We start from the raw sequence: 22,580 nt of genomic DNA, 5'->3' as shown, positions 1-22,580 counted from the left end.
CAAGTTTATTTAAAAATGGGAAGCATTTGTGAAATCAAAACCTATTAGATCCTCATATCCCTTGTAAGCCCAGCTGCTGAAACCCTATCAAAGATTGTCAAACAAAATAGTGCAGTACAATCCTAAAAAAGGTTGATGAAGGTGATGGATCAGATTCTCTCTCTTTTTTTTTAAATGCACTTGTTTACATTGCTTTAGAACAGGGATGTCCAATCCTGCTCCTGGAGGGCCACTATCCTGCAGAGTTTAGCTCCAACCCCAATTAAACCAGATAATCAAGGTCTTACTAGGCATTCTAGAAACTTCCAGGTATGTAAACTCTACAGGACAGTGGCCCTCCAGGACTGAGTTTGGACACAGAAGCTGCAATCACTTGGTTACATTCAATTTTATTTTGCATACAGCAAGTAACATGAATAAGTCAACACTAAAACATTCTCAATGTTTCCAGTGTAGAGAACAAAACTGTGTGTCAGTGTATGCATCGCAACAATGCCTATGAAAACAGCAACGCGAAAATAGCAGCCATAATATAACAGAGCGCTTGCAAAACGCAGTCAAAACATGCCAAAAGGGCAAAAGAGGGTAGAGTCCTTGCTTCGGCTCCAATAGTTAGTCAAACCAAAGATAAACGGCCTAGTTGTCCTAATATCCCTCTCCTCCCATTTGTGACTTCCTCTTTTGCTCCCCCTTCTCTCATCACAGTGCCAATTCCTGCAGGACGGCTTCTCGTCTGAGCCTCATTTCTCTCTTTCCGTTGCATCTCATGTCTCATCTCTGGCTCGTTTTACAAGCAATGTTTTTGGAGTTGCAACATCTTGTCAAAAAACGTCTTCATAGCATTAGCAGTTTTCTCGGCTGTTTGTCATGAAGATATCTTCAAAGACAAGTTTACTCTTGCTGAACATTCAAATTTCTCAACTTTCTTGGAAGAAAGGGTCAAAGATTATCCTCGCTTGTTCATGGGAGGTATCACATTTGTCCCTTTGACAACAGAATTCCCAAGCGTTCTTTTCCTGTTGTTCCATACAACAGGCACAAGATAAAGGCAGCTCTCAAAAATTCCACTTTTACTCCTAAACATTTTTGATTAGCAGGGTGTACATAGTTATATAATGACTCATACCATGAGCTATCACCCTGTAGCTCTTGCCTGGTTTCCCTCTAAATAGAAACAGGGTGCAACCTGGTTAGTCCTTGAGAACGACTGAGAGTTTTCTGCAGTCATTACAGTTTCTGGCCTGGATGTGGTTGACGTTTAGAATTTTTGCTTTGCAGATAAGAGTAATTTCACCATAGACTCGCTCTTTAGCAATGACAATGACAAATGGCTTTTGTAATCCTGATTTAGCACCTGTTATCCACACATTAAAGAGTTTTCATGTCAGTGATGTAACTAGCATTAAAAATCAATTTGGCATTTTGTTCAGTTTTACCATGCAGCACTGACCGTATCTGAGCGAGGTTTAGACAGAGTGTGGGAATAATGTGAAACAAGGCAGTATGGTTTGGCTTGTTCCCAATATTTCCTTGTGTTCTGTGTCTGCAGGTGGCTCAGCAGGAGACGAGGAGAAGGAAATGAGCCAGGAGCTGTTAAAGATGGGCTAAAAGATGAGAAACACATAGACACACACATATATAAATAAATAAATATATATACAAATAATATATATATATATAGCCAGTAATTTATTATTGATAGATGCAACTTGTGACTGACAAAATGTCTATTTCAGATGTCTGTTTGGTAGAACTATCAACTCTGAATATCTAAACTGAATATGATTTATACAGCATTGCAGCTGTTAATCTCGTAACATTGCTTCCTCTTGAGCGTCCTCTGCACCTCCATGCAAGGATTGCCTCTTCCTTTTTGTTAGGGCTTGTGCACCTACAGGACTTCAGCTAGCAAACCAGATGGTGCACCCTCAGCCTTTTCTGCTCTCCTTGAATGACTGTTTCTGCAATTCTGGGGTAAGAGGGGGAAACTCCATGAACCTCTTCCCACAGATCCTCTCCCACAGATGTCTGACCTTTGGGTTGAAAATGGAGATTGTGAGTGGACAGAAAGCCTTATGCAAACATCTGCACAAATGATTTCACCTAACAAAGCATACTGACTACTCCAAATCTCACAATGACCCAACATGACTTCAATGAGACGGCTGACCGACCTCGAAAAACATGTGCAGATCCAGCCTGCTTAACGGTGTCATTAATGACCGATTTTTACTAGGAATGGGTTTTATTTTCATACTTATTGAGCTTTAAAAACAGCATCTTGGAGTTTGTGCCCTTATTTGGGGTGAAAAAGGCAGTTTTAATATGGCTGTGTTGGTTAACTCTGTCCTGGTACATCCTTCAGACACACTTTAGACATCATATTCCCAAACAACCCTTTTTCCCCCCCAGTGTGGTACCAGAAACCCTAAACAAAAGACCATTCCTTGAAGGAAGATATAGACATTGTAGACGTTCTGCATGCTTTTTGCCTTCTGGCTGTTTTTCTACAAGGTTTTACAGTTTTTGAGTCATATATTATCTGACATTGTCACTACACGTCTCCTGTGTTTAACCGGGTGTCAGCTTTCAGATCGTACAAAATGTCCCTCTAGGCTCCATGTCTCTCCAGAGTTGTAATTTTGGTTTAAGGATAATCACAGAGTATTCTTCAAGTTGCGCAAAGCTTTCATGAAAATGTTTCCATCCAGTTCAGTTGCTCAAAACCTTAAAAGCAGAATTGTGCGCTTCAAGAAATTTAGCTGTGGTATTACAATTTGAGTCTTCAGAGATTCACATGCATAATTTGGAGGACAAAATCTTAAGGTTGTCCTGTGGCATGTCTGAATATTCAGATGGGTGGCATTTATAAACGTTTCGGTTGTACTTGTGTTGTGAGTTAACTCAATTATAAACCAGAGCTGCTACCACATCTGAGATGAATCCTTGAAAAATATGTTTGTCTGTGTGGATTCAATTTAGCTTCCTTTCACAGATACTGTTTGATGCAGTATTCTCATTTTCTTATGCTAGAAGGGAAAATCCAACAGGAAGTGACCGCTTTAGATGACTGTGGCTGAGATGGTAGCTTCTCCTCTGTGGAACAGCAGCGCTGTGGTTTGAGGCCTTTCTCTCTGTATATCCATGTTGTTTTCAGACTGCTGTTTTTTTTCTTTTCTCTGAAGGGTTCCGGACTATGGTCTCTGGCAGACAGACACTGGTAATTACTTCCATCTTCCACCACAGAGGCAATGTCCAGAGGAGAGCAAATATCCTATACATCCACCCACTCACACTAAACTTTTCTGCCTCTACAGAGAATTTGTTCTTGTTTTTGATTCTTATCTCTCATCTAACCTTCCTGTCCAGTCTCCCTGATAGCTTCTTACAGAGAGACCTTTTTCACTCCTTGTCCAATTCCCCAAGCATTTTATACGTTATTTTAGTCTTGCAGCATGAGAAATACAAATCAAAGTCTACAATTAAATTAATCTTGACCAACCTACCTGCAGTATGACATCACTAATAAGCTCTTTTGACAGGCTCATGATTACATAATGTCAAGGGCTTTACAGTGAGAATGGCCTGGTCTGAAGCATTGCAATGAACAAAAAGGCTTCTGGGTACAAAAATGGAGATCCATCGCCCCCTCCTGGACGGGTTACACAGGAACCAGAATATGATTGGCACAGACAGGATGTTCACTTCATAGTCTTCCAAGCAGGTATTTGTAATTGTATTGCTGCCTGTAGCATTAAATTAAGATTAAACCTTGTCACTAATACAAATCAAATGAACAAGCATTTTTGTGGGTCATTCCTGTTATGCAGTACCTTTTGTAACAGGTTACTGTTCAAGCTCAGGCACTTTTATGATACTTAATGAATAGCATAAAAAAAGGGAACACTTTGGGAGGATATCATTAAGAAACAAGCCTATGTTATAAGGATAAGAATATTAAAAACTAAACTATAACATTTTATAAATTAGCTAACAAGAATTATTCCTTTAAAACAAAAACAACCATAATCAATAAGATTAGATAGAGAAAACAAGATGGGATTTGTTTTTTAAACAGACAATCATTTCACCCATTTGACTACCAAATCCAAAAGCACACCACGTGTCAGTACAAAAAGGGTTTATTTTTATTAAAACATTTTAAAAAAAAAAGACAAAACTTAAATCTGTTAAGCGTTATTCAGACTGTTGTGACCGGGTCTCGAATGGTTCTTGGGCTGAATAAGAGGTTTGTATCTTCTCACCGGATGGGCTTTAAATGTTGAACTCTGGAAAATAAAAGTCAAAATGATTGATTTACACAAATTAGATAAGTTAGTGTTTTCAGAGTAACAGGTTTTTCAGAGGACAACTCACCCATAACCGTTCTTGCATTTGGCGCATCTCTCGCAATCTCCTGTCACGCTCGACTCTCTGTATGGAGTCACGCTCATCAAAAGAGAAAGGCTGTAAACAAGTCAAGGTCGACGATCTTTGACGTCTACGCCTGCAGATCAGGTAAAGAATTATATTATTCTTAAAAGCATAACCGAAACATTGTTGAAAGTGAATTTCACCTTTGTACCTGGGCCTTTCAAAGGTGATTTCTTCTAATGTGTCATTTGAATGAGCAGGTGAAGATGTTCTAGAAGAGTCATCATCTGCAAAGACTGGTCAAGTCACAAGTGAATAAGGTTATAGGCTCAGTCACAAATGGTGCGCTTGAAGTGCATTTGCACTCATGTGATAGCACCAGGCCAGTGCAATCAGGATGCTCAAACCTTTTACAGTCCATGGCTCAAACTGAGGTGAATACTGCACACTACCAACTTTATTTAGCTGATATTATGCACTATTAAACATTTCAAACAGGTTCACCTAACCTTGTACTGGCAGTCCAATCAAATGAAAAACAAATGCAACTATGTTTTTTTCATTCTTCGCAAGTGTACTGCATTGAGGGAAATTGTGTTCTGTGTAGTCTATGCTGCTGCACATTTTGGAAAGTGTAGGTTATTTAGGTAATGCACCTTTTTTTGTTGCATAGTATGCATACTACACTGCAAAAATATGCAAATATACAATTCTGATCCAAAGAGTGCCCTTTTTTCAAGCGCATCAACCTCTTTATATTAAACTTGGATAGATTTTAGTTACAGCTTTATTTTAAACAGCATGGAAAAGCATCCTTATTCCTTACCAGTTTCACGGCTGTCGTGTTTTTGCAGAGGGGAGATGACGGCCAAACCGTACCGGCGCTTTGGCGAGAACGTTAACGGCTTTCTACGTTTAAATACATCCATGCGCCTCTTATCCGATTTCGTATCTGTACAAAGTCAAAGATAAATAAAGAGAAAAACTGTCAAAAAGGTTTACCAAGGAGGAGCAACCACGCGCGCAGGCTGGAGCAGTTGCTAAGGAGACCGTGTCGCGCGCACCTAAACAGTGACTGAAACTGCAGCGATTTAAAGACTTCACGGCAAAAGAACAGAAGTTAGACATTTAAGGTAGGTTTTAAAAATAGAGTCGCAAAAGATAACAAGATTAACTACAACAACATGGTACGGTTTGAATCAAAATAAACTAGTCTTACATTAAATACTTGTATTAAAAACCGTTTTGTGAATAAGCGGTCAGGAGAACTTGAAAATGAACACACAGCAGTGGCGCATAACGTTAACGTTAGATACAAACCGGCTTAATATGACTAAAATACCATTATACTGTTTTACAATTAAAACTATTAATAACTTAACGTTACCTGCTGAATTACTTTGTGTGGCGTCCGTTGGTGCTGCGTTATGTTGAGCCATTGTGACTGTAACGTTAGTCTGTTAATGTGACGTGAGACATGAAATCGATTAACTTAAAAAGCTTTTTTTCAGCCAAATGATTAACTTAACGTACTCATGATACACTGATTAGCCAAAACGCTTGAGTCGAATTAGAGGAAAGGTTGATTATTAATTGTCTGCACCTGCATACAACATTGTTTTCTTAAAAAACATGGTGACGTTCTTCTTTCTGGCTGTTGACAGTAACGTTATTTTCTTATTTATCGAGTGTTAAAAAAGAAAAATGCAAAATCCCCTCTGTAAAAACGATTTTCCGAACCTGGCTTTATACTTTCTTCAGGTTCCTATTCTGGAAATTGATTAGACAATGCCTCATTTGCATATTTAAAAGCATGTCAGAAAAAAAATACAAAAAATATGTGCAATTCTTCCTGCAGTGAAACCTGCCACAAACGTGCTCCAAATCACGCAGAGGAGGCATAGTTTAAGATTTAAGAGTCAAAATGAATTGTTTGTAAAGCAGTGCCAAATAATTCATGAATTGTTTTAGCTGATAAAAATATCATTTTAAAAGTAAATGCGTGTCTGTGTGTGTGTGTAGCTCATGAGTCATGCAGAGGGGCAGAGCTCTTCTCCATCAGAGGAGGAGGAGGAGGAGGAGGAGGATGAAGGCTTCATGCCCATTTCTGCAATAGCTCCAGAGGCAGATTCACATCATGAACAACCTGCTGTCATATCATCAAATCCAGCCCTGCAATGCCTGGAGCAGGTAGAAGCTCTTTGAAATAATAATAATAAATACATTTGTTAGTTCTTTGTGTCAATAACATAACTTTTTTCATCGATCATCAATCATTTACATTGCAATAAAAGGTGTCGTCTCCCATAATGTGACACTCAGATGATGGTTGACTGTGTGAGAAAGCTTTGAATCAACCACAGTATTCAACTCTCAATCTTTAGATTAGTTTTATTTGTTTCATAAACATTATGAATGTACCTTTAAAATTCTAAATTGAGATGTTTGATATAAATTCTCCAATATAAAGTTTTTTTTCTGAAAAAGTAGGCTAATAATGATTAAAAAAATACATTTATTAATGTCGTACTCTTAAGAAAACAAAATCATTCATAAAGGTCTGCCTATTCACACAGCAATACTTAAAATATTCTTTAAAAGAAATGATCCCATGCTTTGAAAATAAATACTGTACATTTCCTCCTTCAATGTCACAGTTTCTTTTTAACAACCGTATGAGCCTTTAGTCTGTCTGCACATTTTTTCTGCATTTAAATTTTAAAAAGCCTTCCTGGAAAATGGAGTAATGGATTACTTATTTTGCATACTTAAAGGGCATAATTACATTAAAGCACATTAAAAAGCTGCTCAATGTGTCTCATGACTCCCACCAAAAGAAAAACAAAGCTTATCAGGAGTATATAAAGGCTGTGGTGTAGTAAACTAATTAAACAGAAGATGGCAGTAGCACACACACACACACACACACACACACACGTGAGACCATAAATCAAAGTCCTGGTATTTAGAATAGAAGCTGGATTGCATTCCTATATGCCTTGCAATATTTGAAATACAGAGCTTTATAGATTTTTTAATGCAGTTCTGTTAATATCCGAGGACTTGTGATGTATCAGTTATTTATCAGTTATTCTTGAGGATCAGTACCCCCAAAATAATTCTTTAATTCTACACAATTTGGCTTAGGGTGCATAATTCTTTGGCCTCATCATCATTTTGACATTTTTAAAAGTTTGTCTGTAGTTTGTTGGATAGTACTCAGAAGTCAGGTTGTGCCACGAGCCCCAGAAGATCCCATCCCTCTTCCCTTTGTACTTTGCTTTGTAGTATTTGCCATTGAGGTTTGCTGACATGCAGGCATCAAACCACCAGCCCGATCCGTAGTACGCCCCGCAGTTCCCTGAGGGGTACATGTCGTTGTCTCTGTCCGGCGTAGAGAAGAACTTCTGATCATGGTTGAAGTGTTTGCTAAATTGCAGAGCGTTTCCAGCAGTCCCAGAGTACCCACTTATAGACAGCCGATAACGGAGGAACTCATTCGACACGTAGAACTGTTCGTACTTGGCATACCCACGTGTGCCCTCAAAGTCTTCGAGCTCAATACGGAGGATCATGTCCTTGGATTTGGTAAGCAAGTGGATTTTATCATTCCCAAGCCAGAACTCTCCTTTAGGGTTACCAAAGCCCTTCTTGTAGTCAGCCCAGGTGCGGTTGAAACTCACGCTGCCATTGATTCGATGCTGCAAGACAGTCCACCCACCACCCAATGCCTCCATCTCACAATACACTGCAAAGCTGTCGTTTCTGGGGTCAGGGGTCACATTGTACACCTCGTTTTTCCTGTGCCCCAGCAAGCTGATGTCAGAGCAGTCTCTCGGAGTGAATTGTGAAGCGATTTCTCGGAGGTCTGTGTAGAAAGAGATTTTTAAGCATGCTTTATAACTGTACATGCATCAGATACTTAAGATTATTTATTTTAAAATAGGGGTATCCATATCTGCTCCTTGAGGGCCGTCTCGCCTCAACACACCTGCCTGGAAGTTTCTAGTATGCCTAGTAAGACCATGATTAGCTGGTTCAGGTGTGTTTAATTGGGGTTGGAGCTAAACTTTCCAAGACAGTGGCCCTCCAGGAGCAGGATTGGACACCCCTGTTTAAAATATAAAGCTTTATAAAATATATATAAAATGTTTTTATGTTTCTCTTGTGATGCTTGATAAAATTGTGTAGATGACCCAAGACTCTAATTTGGTTCAGTGGGGTTTATTAGATTTATTTCATCATCATGTGATTCTGTGGCCAGGGTTGATTCCTGCAGCAGGTTTTCATTTTTGAAATTTGTGAAATAAGAGACAGAAGATTTCAGTGAGGATTTGCTAAACTGTTCCTGCAGAAGCCTCTCTCCTGGCAGGCAACTTGCTTAATATTAAACAGAAGAAACTTCAATCCGATAGCCTCTGTTTGAGGTGGCAGCTTGAAAGCATTCACTGAGGTACTTCTTTGTAAATGGTCTAAATGATTCTCTAGTTTACCCCAGTTCTGCATGTCCTAAAAAAGTTAACGCCATTTCTATTTCAAATAAATAATGTTCTTTTCTTCATCAAAGAATCCTGCTTTCCTCACAGTTAACACAAAAATATTAAGCAGCACAGCTGTTTTGAGCAACAAACCAGCATATTAGAATGATTAAGGCTGGAGTAATAATGAATGGTAGTAGGTATATATGTTTTAAATATAATAAAAATGTATATACAATAATACAAAAGTATTAGTGGTCAAATTGATTAATCACATCTAACATAAAAGTTTTTGTTTATATAATATATGGGTGTATATATATTATTATATTAATAATATGCATGTATATGTGTGTGTGTGTGTATTTATACACATACACACACATATGCACATATATCAAACTTTTATGTTAGATACGATTAATCACAATGAATCTATTTGACAGCACTAAATACATAGTATTATAATGTATGTTATATTATAGTATTATGACTGCAAAAATTACTTATTTAACTTACGTTGAGGAAGAGGTTGACCTGGACAATTTGAGGTGCAGGTGCTGCTAATTTTGTTAACCATCCCGGTGATGTTCTCAACTTTTCTGTCCACTATATCCTCCACATTTTGCTGATTGAGGAGGTTAAGTCCCTCCAGACGTCCCTGAAGGGAGTTAATCTGCACACGTGCGTTCTTCAGGCTGTTAGACATGCGGTTCATCTTTACCTGCATTTCTTGTACATTAATGCTATTATCGCTGTCGTTCCCGTTCTGGTAGACTCTCTTGCTGGTTTCCCCTTGACTCTCCTCTGCAATGTTTGTTGGAGGGTCTCCACTGTCCTTTTGCAAGTTGCGGTCCACTTGCTGCGAGCTGCATACCATACAGGAGCTCTTCAACCTGTTTACTGTCTCCTTCAAGCTTTGCAGCTCCTTCATGGTCTTCTCCAGTAGTCGGAATTGCTTGGGAAGCTGTATGGTCAGCGGTGGTATTTGAATCTGGTATGGGCACTCCTCCTCATCTTCACACTGCCCAGCTGGTTTCAGTCTCAACTGGGAGCAGCTGGAACTTCCAGACACCCTGTCTAGCACCCCAGAAGGGCCACTACCAGAACCTTCTACCTCCTGCCAGACCGTTATCAGCAGAGAACAGCACACGTACACCAGTTTCATGGTCTCAAAAACAGTGATCCAAACTGAGAGAGAGGATAGAAGAGAACTGCGTCAAAGTGCAACAGCTTTGCCATTAATATCAGAGGAGAGAGAGAGAGAGAGAGAGAGAGAGAGAGAGAACGAAAGTGTGGGTGGGGCAGCAGTGCATTGCATAATTGCACAGTCGACATCAACGCAGGAAGAATTTGGTGGATAAAGGACCTCGCACCCTTTCTCTTAAAACAGCACTATGACTCATGATACTTTTCTTTAATTTTAACCTTGAGTTTAATCAAAGATTCAGTGAGTCAGATCAACCAGATGAGCAGTTTAGTGCTGTGAAGCAATTGATGATGTTTTTTCATTAAGTCAGAATCAGATTTTACTCAAAAATGAACATTATGTCATTATTTACTCACCCTCATGTCGTTCCTAACCAGACTTTATTTCTTCTGTGGAAAAGAAAACAAGAATGTTTCAACTGTTTTTTTCAGTTATTCTTCAGAATTTTGAAGAATGTTTTAATTAAAAGAAAGAAAGAAAGCCAAAGAGGTTTCAAACAACATGAGGATGAATAAATAATGACATAATGTTAACTTTTGAGTGAACTATTCATTTAACTTTCCATTTATTCCTGTAAATGCTGTGGTGTTCTGTCATCATTTATTTATTGCTGTCATTGTGTTTACATTACGTATGGCTAATGTGTTTGTATTGGCATAGGATCATTTGTTGTCACAAAGCTACATTTTACTGTAGTATTGGCTGTAATACAAACAAGCTTTGTTTTGGGACTTTGTTGTAATAAAGAAACTAGTATTTATTTAATTGTGTGCAGATGTGATCAGTCGTCTGCCAGAAATAGCTTCACAGTTTTTTCTTTTCTTTATATCTGCATTGAATTGGTGTTGCAATTTTCTGCAGAAATTAAAGTCTGTTCTTTTGTTTTTTCCTACTAGATCAGCACAGAGAAATGTTATCCAAGCTGCCTATTGTAAAATGTGCTCCAGTGTCTCACTTCAAAGCTGGTCCTCCACATGTGTTCCTCATGATTTCCCATAAACTTCACAGTAACCAACTTTAGACTCCTGCCTTGGCTTGATACAGGAAGTCCTCAGAATAGAAGTGCTACAATATAGGAACTGATAAAGCACAAGCTGCTTTTTAAGAAAAATGTCCAGTAAATGTCAAGTTTCTAGCGAATTATATTTTTGTAACATATGACGAAAGTCTTTGATTGTGAAAATTAGAGATGACCGTGAAGGTGTAGTCACATTTTCAAGGCAAAATAGAATAATTTCAATAGGAATCCATGCCATCTGGAATTTCTTGTAATTTCTTGGTTTGAAAGTGAGCTGTGTGAAATGTGCTTCATGCATCGCTACATTATTGACAATTTTTGTCCACGAAATTTTGCCAAAATCTTGAAATTGTGACTGCATCTTAAGATAGTACAAACATATTTAACAGTCAGTGCATCTCAGAGAGCCTGTTTTTCATTTGTGCATTGTCTGTAAGTGAAATTAAACTTAGCCTACATCATAGCGACTTTCAACATTAGATGGATCCAAGCCCTGAACAGCAAGCATACAATTTTAAAATCTGGAAGATATTTACTGCATATCTTGAGTACGATCTCTCCAACCTCATGTTTAGTTTGTTTGTCTCCACTATAAAGGAGAAAAACACACGTTCAGACTTTGTTTTGATAATCAGAGATGCTTACTGTATATAGAAAACTTCAACTTCAGTGGTCAGATAAACAACACTCAAAGCTTAGATCCTAGCAAATGTAAGTTATTCCACTCTAAAACCCCTGAAATGAGTCCCAGCAAATCCCCATGAACCTGTTTAGCTTTTAAATGCATTTAGGCTAATGATTATTCGGCTGTTGGATCATTGATAGTTCTTTTTCATCTTTGTCTTCAGCTGTTCTCCATGGGAAAGGTCAGTGGGGAGAAAGTGGCTCGTCTTAGGGCCAGTTTCAACCTCTTGCATGAAACTATGAGAAGTTCTCAGGAATCAGAAATGCATTTGCTGTTGGAGGCGAAGGCCTTACGCACCAAGCTGGAACAGCAGAGGCAGGATTTGGAGAAGGCCGAGCTGTTTCCTGAAGGACCGGACACAGAGGCCAGCAGACTGAAACAGACACTTCTGCAGTACTACAACCAGCTGAAGGAGGATGAAGAAAGAGATGATCAGATACAGTTCCAGTTGGAGTGGTAAGATGCTCTGCATGACCACATCAAGTTGTGTGGCTCTGCTTAAGCTCCATGTAAAACATGCAGAAAGAAGATATGTATATGTATTATTGAAGACTTGCTCTGTGCATGGTGCATTTAGTCTCCTTGCAAACCAAAAGGCATTGACTCCAAGCCACTTTATCTTGGCTTCTTGACTTGCCTCCCTGTGTCACGGCCCACACTTCTGCTGGTCAGTGTTTGCTGACATTTTTCTAAGTGACTGTTGCAAAAAGCATTTGTGTATAACTTTGAAATAGGGCAGAATCAAGTTACTTCATCATTACTTCACTTACAAGCTACTTCATCAAGTATTTTTAAAGTGAGGGGATACCAAAGTCTAATACCAAAACCTCAGTGCTAACATTACATTATATATTAAAATTTAAATATGTGTTACTGACAAAAAGCACAAACAGTAAATTAACTGATTGTGTTAACATTCATTTTATCATTTAATAAGTGCTTCAGTAGTCTCGCTTCAATAAGAGAAAATCAAAGTCAAACCAGCAGTGGGGGAAAATTATGAATTAAAATAAAAAATAAAGTTATGTCATGATATTGGGTATAATTTATACCTTACTTAAAACTATCTGCAATTCTTTTGATGTAGCTGGTGGTTTTCACCAGACTTGGGAAGTGTTTCTGCTGTATTTAATAATGTACAGTACTGCTTTTTTTTGTCTTATGCTCACCCAGACTGCATTTATTTGATCAAAAATACATTAAATATTGTATAACAATAATATTGTGAAATATTATTGCAATTGAGAATAACTGTCTTCTATTTTAAAATGTAATTTATTCCTGTGATGGCAAAGCCGAATTTTCAACAGACATTAATCAAGAAAAAAAGTGATTCTCACATGATTCAGATTTTTTTTGATGAATAGAACATTAAAAAAAAAAAAAACAGCATTTATTTCAGAACTATTGTACTAGAGATATATTTTATGTATACTGTATCAATTGGTTAGTTAAAGGGTTAGTTCACCCAAAAATGAAAATTCTGTCAGCAATTACTCACCCTCATGTTGTTCCAACCCCGTAAGACTTTCGTTCATCTTCGGAACACATTAAGATATTTTTGATGAAATCTGAGAGTTGGCTCACTCCTTCGTTAGACATCGATAAAATAGTCCAAGTGACTACAGTGGCTCAACTTTAAGTCTATCAAGCGACGAGAATACTTTTTTTGTGCCAAAAAACCCAAAATAACGACTTTATTCAACTATTAATTTTCTTCTGTGTGGGCCTCTGAGTGAGTTCACATAGTGTAATAGCGCAGCACTTCCGGGTTGTACGTCAGAATGTAAGCTCACTATTGGCCGACGCTGGTCATGTGTGTGATGCGTGTGATGCTGGCTGCGCTGTTACACTACGTGAACTCACTCAGAGGCCCACACAGAAGAAAATTAATAGTTGAATAAAGTTGTTATTTTTGTTTTTTTGGCACACAAAAAGTACTCTTGTCGCTTGATAAACTTATGGTTGAGCCGCTGTAGTCACTTGGACTATTTTAACAACGTCTTTACTAACTTTTCTGGGCTGGCAGATATCGATTACCTAGCAGCCTATGAAGGATTGAGCCAGCTCTCAGATTTCATCAAAAATATCTTAATTTGTGTTCCGAAGATGAACGAAACGCTTACGGGGTTGGAACAACATGAGGGTGAGTAATTACTGACAAAATTTTCATTTTTGGGTGAACTAACCCTTTAAGCATTCATACAGCAGGCATATTACAGCCAGATGTAGTTTCTGCACATGTGGCTATGTCCTGAGCGGAGGCTATGTCCTGAGCGGATCCTTCATCCTTAGCCAAACTGACATGGATTCACCTTGCACAGCATACTTTTGCTCACTGTAATCTCTTTTTTTGATGGGACAGTCCAGCTCACACTGACAGCAGTGCTAATGCTCTGCTAGAATATTTGTTCATGTGGCTTCAAGTTTTTGCACAGCTTAATTTAAAATATTCAATAACCCTAGCCACAAATGTATAATTGTGAAATATTCTTTTTGCTTACCGTGTAAATATTGTGCTTCTCAAAGCCACATTTATATCTCACGTATTTGAGTTCCTTTTTGCATGAATTGCTTCACATCCTGATTTCTATAAAATCCATAAAGTTTGTTTCACAGAATTGTATTTCTCCTTTTTAGTCTCGAAGAGGAGAAGCTCTGTCTTGAGAAAGAATACCAAGATCAACCTAAACGGGCTGTAAGTATCATTGGGCCATGATGGGCCATTAATACATCATTGGGTTTTCCAGGCAATTCACGCTGGTTCACTAGGGATACCAAATACTTAAAAACACAAAACAAATGATTAGTAAAATCCATCTACTTCATCTAAAATTCAAGAAAGTTCCACACAAAAACAAAGAAAATCACACAAAAACATTCTGTTTTTATTTTATATTATATCTTTTTATACTTATTAACTAATTTCAATATCTATAAATCAGTCATATAATCATTGTCATCATAATAATCCTAATCAAAGTTGAAATTAAGTTAAATATTGTAAAATGTAAGGAGCGGCTGTATCAGCTTCTTTATTGTGTTTAATTTGTTTCAAAATCATATGTATGTCTGTGTATGTCCTCACTCAGGAGCTAGAAAATAGGTACATAGACCTGAAGAACAGTTGTGAGGAGGTAAGGAAAGAGGTGGTTCATCTTAGACAGGAAGTGTGGACTTTAAATGAGAGTTTGGAGACTCAACAGAAACATATAAAGATGGAACAAAATGAGCTGGAGGATTTAAAAGATCGTGTTGAGAGCAATGAGGTAAGCAAGACCTGTTAATGACTACTGTGGGCTGGAGTATTTAGGACGGGGATTTCAAATGTTAATAATGTCTTTCACCAGGCTGAGCTGGCTCAGGTGCTTCTCATACCTGTTCAGCTGAGAAAGGAGATCGACAGGGTCACCCACAAGAAATCGTATGTGGCTTGTTATAGTCAAGTTAAGCAAAGCACGGGCTCTATTTGACTGACTAATCTGCACTGTATCTATTTGTGTGTCATAGGGAGCTGGAGAAGCAGGTAGCAATAATTGAGCAACATCGTATGGAGCATATAGAGCATCAGCAGAAGATGAAGGCAAAGTACGACAACGTGAAGGAGGTCGAAAGGGAGATGGTACGAGAACTGGCAGGCCACAAGGCTCAGCTGGTGGCTGCAGAGAGCAGACAAGATAGACTTCTCAATGAACTGCAGATGACCAAGGAAAAAGAGGCCATCTTCATGGATCAAAGGTCATCTCACACCGTTTCTCACACTTTAATGCCAAATGGATTCAGATTCAAATCAGAAGGCACCTAAACTGTTTTTGAGATAAAGACACTTCAGAAGTACCCATTTTAAAATATAGGGGCTTCCGCACCGGAGAAACCTAGAACTATTGGCGGAAGTACCCGGATTTTGCTGTGTTCGCACCGCAGGAACTAGGAACGATTTTAGTTCTTGGAACTCCCTTTGGTGGAACTAATTTAGCTCCTACTTCAGAGTAGGAATATAGGAACTACCAGTGACATTAGTGTACACTGATTGGCCGAACGCACATGAAACATCAGCACCCGCCATTTTTAAAAAGGGTGTGTAAACACACAGATTATAGCCTATGTGTTTACTCCAGAAACTAACTCTATGAACATGGAAAACAGTGATAGATGGGCCTCTTAACCTTTACGCTGAGGAGAAAATCCAACGCAACTTTGAGGGGACCAAGCCAAACATGATTATGTATTTCTGTTCAGCCAGCAACACTGGACATCAACCACACGGCAACGCTAATGCCTTTTCACATACTGTCTACTTAATATGTATAACAGTTCTATCCAATAACGTATTAGACAGGACTGTTAGACAGATCGTAAACTAATGAACACGGAGAATGCGAGCACTGTGAGTTCAGACTCTGGCGTCCTCAGCACCATCAAAATAAAGTTCCGCCGCATCGTCAGAATAAAAGTCACAGCAACAAGCACGGCTTACGTCAATTTAGAGTTCCTGCTGGCGGTGCGAATGCAACCAGCAAAACGTTCCTAAGGGAACCATTAGTTCTCGGGGAACCATCCTGGTGGCTAGTTCCTAGAACTAAGTTCCTAGAACTACCAGGTGCGAAAGCCCCTTATGTAATTAATGCACCCTTTTCACATTTCAAGCAGAAGTCATCATAGTTGGGTAAACGTCTATAGCCAAAATATTTAAAAAACATTTTTTTTAAATTAAATCTACTGTATTAATTGTTTTGGACTACAGGGGTCTGCTGGAAATCAAAATGGAAGAGATTGTTGCTGAGTGCAAGTCTCTACATGACAAACTGGCCCGAGATACACGGCTGAAAGACAAACTTATGCAAATCCTGAAGAGGAATGAACTGCAGCTGAAACATGCCAGAGACTCTCTCGCTGAAACTCAACAGCAGCGTGAGAGGACCCAGGCTCAGGTGAACCAAAACAAAATCTAGTTTCTTATACGTATATACATCTAGAAGCCCACATGTAGATACAATATTGTCACCCACACTCAATCCTAATAAAAAATAAATAAATAATATCAATTATCAAACATCATACTGTAAGAGGATTTTCCAGGGTTTACAGATTTTGCAACATTTAAAACAATTACTGCAGACACAAATATTTTGTGATGTCCTGCATTTCAGAACTGCTGTGGAATCATTTCGTTCTCACGTTATATACGGAAAGACTGATGAATCATTTTATAATAACAGGAACTATTAGTTCCTTTGGATTTTAAAGATTTTAATTGTGACGTGGCCTGGTGTTTATTGCAGCACTAGTGCACAGACGTCACGCTCCCCTATAATTTCCTGTCTGCTTGTCTTCATTCATATGGAACAAGCCCCCAAAAAATTACTTTTTAATCATAGATATGAAACTTTTGGGAAGTAACAAGCTGTACTCTATAAACTATTTTAAACAACATCATGCTAATTATTTTATAGTTATTTCATATATGTTAATTTTTTGTGCAGAGAGACACAGTCCCAGAAGGTGACAGCTTGTTGCAGAAAAGAAAAGATCTGGAAAAGGAAGTGGAAAACCTAAAACGCAGTTTGATTAGCAAGGTACCATGCACATTATGACAAGTGGCTTGAAGTTTACATTATCTATGAACTGTTTGGCAAGATTCAGTATCACATTTGTATGTTTAATGTGTGTGCTTGTGCGTGTGTGTGTGTGTGTGTGTGTGTTTGTTTGTTTGTGAGTAGCAATCTATGGCAGGGCTGAAGGTCCAGCTGGTTCAAGAGTATGTGGAGAAGGAACAGGCTTTAATTAAAGAGTCCTATCAGCGTAGAGATGAGCTTCATCACCTTCATCATCTCATACTTATCAAAGCAGATGAGAGAGAGCAGAAGAGCCATGAGCTGCTCAAAGCGCAGGTTAATCCCTTTATGTACAACTCAATCCAAAACAGTTACATCAGCATCACTGAATTTTATTTCTGAGCTCAAAAAAATCAAACTATGAGAGCAACCAACTTATTGATTTTTAACTATAAATTACATCCTATAGCATTTACTCACCCTCATGTCATTCCAAACCTTTATGATTTACTTACAAAATTAAGTATACAATGACAAGGGCCAAAAAGGACAAAAAACACTATAAAATTACAATAAAATTGCTATATTCTAGTTATATGTGTTAGTTTTTAAGTCTACATTGATTTAAACTTCTGTCTTTTTCTCATGCTGGTTTGGAACAACATGAGGTTGAGTAAACTATTTCTTAATGCTTGGTGATTGATATGAATATCGTTGCAGCTAAAATATAAGCGCTCCAAACAAGATCTGCAGGGGAAAGGAATGGTTATTCAAGAACACTTGAAACAGGCTCAAGAGACCCATTCAAGGTACTTACTGGAGATTGGCATGAACTGTATATATGGGATGAAATTGAACTAAAATACAAGCAAAATACTTATTTTTTTCTTATTATTCAAACAGAAAATCACTGGCTCTTTTACCTGATTTAGAATTAATCCACTTTGTTAGCCTATAGTCTGCTCAGTAAATGCATTCTTAAATCCAATCTTACCCTCACCAGGCTGGGTGTATTTGCTAAGCTGTATGAAGTCACCAAGGCTGAGCGGAACAAATACCTGCGCCTGATCCACATCTCAAACCAGAACCTGACAGAGATGAAAGAGAAGCTGGATAACCTGGAAGAAAATCAAAAGAATCTGCAATCGACTGCTATCAACAAAGACAAGTACCTTAGCTATCACGTTACATGCCTAGTATTTTTTCTTTGCACCACACATCATAAGATATCGGGTAATGCTTTACAAGTTTCATTTGTTAACATTAATTAACTATATTAGTTAACATGAACTAACAAAGTACTTCTGCATCATTACATCATGTTAATATCAGCATTTAAAATTTTTTTTTAAATCAAAAGTTGTATCTGTTAACATTAGTTAATGCACTGTGAACTAATAAGAACGCAAACATTTTTATTAGCTAACATTAACAAACTGTGTTGTGGGGTAACGTTATGTAAGTCAAAGTTATGGAATCTGATTACTTTTTTCAAGTAACGAGTAAAGTGACGCATTACTTTCCATAAAACATCTATCTATAAATTACAGAAACGTCTTGTCTGTCTGTGTGTGTGTGTGTGTGTGTGTGTGTCTGTTAACCGCATATCTCTCGAACCGTTAGTCCGATGGATTTCAAATTCGACAGGTGTCTTGCTATGGGCACGAGTAAGTGCAGTGCCAAGTTTGACGTTGTTTGGATGAGAAATGCAAAAGATATCGTTAAATATATCATTTTTAGAAGGTTGTGGTTTAAAAATAAACATTCTGACATTAGAGGGTTGTATCGGTCAAAGAAGCCCCAAGAAGGTTGTGGTTTAAAAATAAACATTCTGACATAAAACACTCTGTCAGCTACACTGTTTACTTCTGAATATTATAGTTTGGTTCCAGAACGTGATAAATCCATTTTGATTAATTTGAGTAAAAATGTGTTTTCTTTACCAAGAAAGTGGCAAGATGAAAACCACTATTTTCTGTTTCAAACTTTCACATAGCATCTTTAGGTTATAATAACATAAAAAATTCAAATCCAGATTTTGATTTTCAAAGATTTATTATAAAAACGGATTATTTTTCCCCAAAAATGCAATAAATTCATGACACTTTTTTTTTACAAAATGCAATTAATCCATTGAATCAATATAAAAGTTATTTTTTATCATATTGAAACTGTTGAAATCAGCCATCGCTAAGAAATATCTCCTGAACTTTTTTGTTCAGCGATCAGCTCACAAAAACTGATTTTGCACGGGCACTTTGCACTGCTCCCTGAATCGACGTGCTTATTCATTTGTGGATGTTAACTGAATCTATAAGTCAGCTATGCTGTTTACTTCTGAATATTATATTTCATTCTGGTGCGCTTAACGTTATCGCTACTGTGTAAATGCTATTCACCAACTAAACATATCCTTTTCAATGCGTTCACCGTCTCTTTCACGGGCATCATTTGTAGTAGCCTATTCACAAAATGTTTACTCAAGCATAGCGTTTTCTCGGAGTTCACGTTGTGCTTTCTACCCTGCACAAATAAAAATGTCACTGAACTTTTGCTGTGTAATTGTAACAATGTGCACTCAAACACACCAAACCAACAATTACTAAAAACACACTTAAAAACAGATTTTGCACGGGCATTTTGCACTAGTAACTAAGTGATGCAATCAGTTACTTTTTAGGGAACGCAATATTGTAACGCATTACTTTTAAAAGTAACTTTCCCCAACATTGTTAACAAAGGTTCATAATAAATGCTGTGAAAATATTTTTTTCAGCATTGATTCATCTTAGTTCATTCATAAATTAACAATGGTGACAAATAAGATCTTATTGTAAAGGGTTACCAGATAAGGTTTCCATAACACAGAGATTACCATGAGAACAGATTAAGGTGTGTGACAGCGAAAGATATCCCAACGCAGATTTTGCAATGGTTAATGTTGGTCACGCCACGCGGATTCACCGCATTGATCTCCATACATCGCTATACTATTGACAATAGACAATGGGCCTTTGGGCCATTAAATTTCTCCAAAATTTCACTAATATGACTTCACCTTTAGAAATCTTGTATTGGTTCACTCTAGGTTGCTGCAAAAGTCCAATCTACAGCTCTCTCAAAGCTTAAAGCTCAGAGACCATATGAAGGATGAAACCATACGGGGGTTAAAGGTTCTGCAGGAAATGCATCAGAAACGAGATGAGCAGAAATTGAACCTCAGCAAGCTCAAGGACACAGTCGGCATGCTGGAGCAAAACCGGTTGCGTATTTGCAAGAGCTATGATGCCGCCATGCAAGAACGCAACAGGCGGTGAGAGAGAGTTTAGGGAAGTTTACAGATCTTACAGTCTGGGCTTGCATTTAACTTTGTATGTTGTTTGTGTGTTTGTGTTGCCAGGGAAGTGCAGCTTGCAGAAAGAGAGCAGGAATTGTGTGTTTTCTACGAGAGGCTAAATGAGCTGGTTAAAATGATTGAAAAAAGCAACTTAGAGATACAGAACATGGAGGATGAAATCTGCAACCTGAAAATTGAACAGAAAGAGCAAGAAAGACAGACCAACCTGCAGAAGAAACAGTTGTCAATCAAACGGACCCTGGAGGAAGAGAGCATCTTATTACAGATACAGGTACTTGCAACCCAGTTCTGAAATCAATGTGCAACCTCTATCTGAAAAAAATGAAATACAATTACAGGCTTCTCAGAGGGTCTGCCAACTTTTGCATGAGATTGGGAGAAGAAGCCAAAGAGACGATCTGTCATAGATACATAAATCAAAAAGAAGGTCCAACAATATAAACATTGAGTAAACGAACACACTATAATGCAGTAGAATGCAAGTAAAGGTTAGATTGTATATAATATTCCAAAATTGTATTGCCCTCTAAGGTGCCAATCGTACCCACAGATGTGTTCTTTTTACCATTTATAGTTCCCTTTAAAAGAGATAAAAGTGAAATAAACCATCCTGGAGTTTTATGGAGTCTCTTCATATCAACATCTACTACATTAGAGCAGACCAAATAAACACTTAAATATTAGATCATGTCACTAGTTCTTGATACTTCTGTAGGGCTGTAAAGTCAGGGGTAAAAATTTTGTATGTCCCCAGCCACTGCCAACAATAGTTTACAATGCCAAACTATGGTTTAAGTGCAATATTTCTCATTACATTTACATTTATACATTTACATATCCAACACATTATGGCTACACTGGAAATGTCAACTACCATTCAAATGTTTAGGGTCAGTAAGAATTTTTTGAAAGAAATTATTACATTTATTTAGCAAGGATGCATTAAATTGATCATAAGTGACAGTAAAGACATATCATCCACAACTGATTTCAACTGTAATAATAAGAAATGTTTCTTGAGCACCAAATCAGCATATTAGAATGATTTCAAATGGATCACATGACAATATTACAGTTTTTACCATATTTTTGATCGAATAAACGCAGCTTTCTCTCAAAAACATTAAAAAATCGTACTGATCCCAAACCTTTGAATGGTAGTTTAATGGACTTTGCAGCAAATTTGACAAAGAAAAAACTTGTTGGAGTAGCTGTTCAACACATCAAAATGGGAAGAAATAATAGGTAAGAAATATTTTTCTGCGTAGGCACAGACATGTGATAACCTTTCAATTACTGGGTATCACAAAATGTCCTGTACTTGAACAAGTCCCTGAACAAGCAACAATTCATCCTACTCTTCATGGAATGCCAAAGAAACCGCCAAGCAGAAACAAAGGATTAAGACATTAACTAAATGATGACCTTTAACTCAAGACCTTGGCCTGTCACGGCAATGTGTTTCATGTTGGTGTGTTGGCTTGTGTGTTGCACTTCCTGGCTGTAGTCTCACATAGCACTAATATCATATATCTCTCCCAGATCAAGTCCACATAGACATCTAGATCAATGTTTCAGCTTTTCTGAGATGCTTAACACCTGCCATGGCCTAAGAGACAATAAAAGCTTTTGTCCTAACCAGAGGTTCTAGCCAGTGGGTATTTTTAGATTATGATGTACAGTATAAGCAACATCAGAGAGACATCAGTTAACAATCCTTGATCCAATTACATTGTAATTGTTATGTTTATGAAGACATTTCAAACCATTTGGCCCTCAAATGAATACAACAAACATGTTGGCACCAGATGATTCCTCTGTTGTGACATAGCCTGGAAGCCCCACAATACAGTCTGTAGTGACTGAAGAGCAAAATGACACATTTGCCGCCAGCCTGACGCC

At 37.8% G+C, this 22,580-nt stretch overlaps 3 protein-coding genes across 5 annotated transcripts in view; 1 reads left to right on the top strand and 2 right to left on the bottom strand.

Moving 5' to 3' along the window:
• Positions 1–4,131: 4,131 nt before the first annotated feature.
• Positions 4,132–6,416, bottom strand: sinup (siaz-interacting nuclear protein). 2 transcript variants are annotated; one of them, XM_084110912.1, is made up of 5 exons: positions 5,762–6,416; positions 5,201–5,326; positions 4,586–4,670; positions 4,378–4,507; positions 4,132–4,289 (listed from the first exon to the last, which is right to left on the bottom strand). In XM_084110912.1, the coding sequence occupies exons 1-5, from the start codon at positions 5,811–5,813 to the stop codon at positions 4,191–4,193; spliced, it is 492 nt and encodes a 163-aa protein (XP_083967038.1). In that variant the 5' UTR covers positions 5,814–6,416; the 3' UTR covers positions 4,132–4,190. The 2 variants fall into 2 exon arrangements, with proteins under 2 accessions (XP_083967038.1, XP_083967039.1); XM_084110913.1 differs by having other exon boundaries at positions 5,774–5,933.
• Positions 5,405–22,580, top strand: part of ccdc146 (coiled-coil domain containing 146) — a 21,908-nt gene continuing 4,732 nt past the window's right edge. The window contains exons 1-14 of one of the 2 annotated variants that reach the window (XM_084110908.1): positions 5,405–5,507; positions 6,397–6,564; positions 11,929–12,221; positions 14,406–14,463; positions 14,858–15,034; positions 15,116–15,189; positions 15,276–15,503; positions 16,510–16,696; positions 17,249–17,341; positions 17,486–17,656; positions 18,041–18,129; positions 18,324–18,488; positions 20,409–20,633; positions 20,721–20,949. In XM_084110908.1, coding sequence (XP_083967034.1) covers positions 6,400–6,564; positions 11,929–12,221; positions 14,406–14,463; positions 14,858–15,034; positions 15,116–15,189; positions 15,276–15,503; positions 16,510–16,696; positions 17,249–17,341; positions 17,486–17,656; positions 18,041–18,129; positions 18,324–18,488; positions 20,409–20,633; positions 20,721–20,949 — 2,154 coding nt within the window. In that variant the 5' untranslated portion in view covers positions 5,405–5,507; positions 6,397–6,399. Of the gene's footprint in view, positions 5,508–6,262; positions 6,565–11,928; positions 12,222–14,405; positions 14,464–14,857; positions 15,035–15,115; positions 15,190–15,275; positions 15,504–16,509; positions 16,697–17,248; positions 17,342–17,485; positions 17,657–18,040; positions 18,130–18,323; positions 18,489–20,408; positions 20,634–20,720; positions 20,950–22,580 lie in introns of those variants that run through there. The other variant, XM_084110909.1, reaches the window with a different exon arrangement.
• fgl2a (fibrinogen-like 2a) lies at positions 6,748–10,142 on the bottom strand. Its single transcript, XM_084110911.1, has 2 exons — positions 9,372–10,142; positions 6,748–8,242 (listed from the first exon to the last, which is right to left on the bottom strand). Exons 1-2 carry the CDS (start codon positions 10,018–10,020, stop codon positions 7,518–7,520), a joined length of 1,374 nt encoding a protein of 457 aa, XP_083967037.1. The 5' UTR covers positions 10,021–10,142; the 3' UTR covers positions 6,748–7,517.

Source organism: Abramis brama (assembly GCF_963993115.1).
Source record: "Abramis brama genome assembly, chromosome: 4".
NCBI lineage: Eukaryota > Metazoa > Chordata > Actinopteri > Cypriniformes > Leuciscidae > Abramis > Abramis brama.
Note: the sequence above shows the minus strand (reverse complement) of the source record. Positions and strands in the feature narration are given on the sequence as shown.

Bases quoted from the DNA above. Each gene is read 5' to 3' on its own strand.
- fgl2a (XM_084110911.1), bottom strand. From the start codon at position 10,020: ATGAAACTGGTGTACGTGTGCTGTTCTCTGCTGATAACGGTCTGGCAG. The intron at 8,243-9,371 runs GTAAGTTAAATA...CTTTCTACACAG, and splicing joins AGGTCAACCTCTTCCTCAAC to ACCTCCGAGAAATCGCTTCA.
- sinup (XM_084110912.1), bottom strand. From the start codon at position 5,813: ATGGCTCAACATAACGCAGCACCAACGGACGCCACACAAAGTAATTCA. The intron at 5,327-5,761 runs GTAACGTTAAGT...GACTTTGTACAG, and splicing joins CACACAAAGTAATTCAGCAG to ATACGAAATCGGATAAGAGG. The intron at 4,290-4,377 runs GTGAGTTGTCCT...TTTATTTTCCAG, and splicing joins AAATGCAAGAACGGTTATGG to AGTTCAACATTTAAAGCCCA.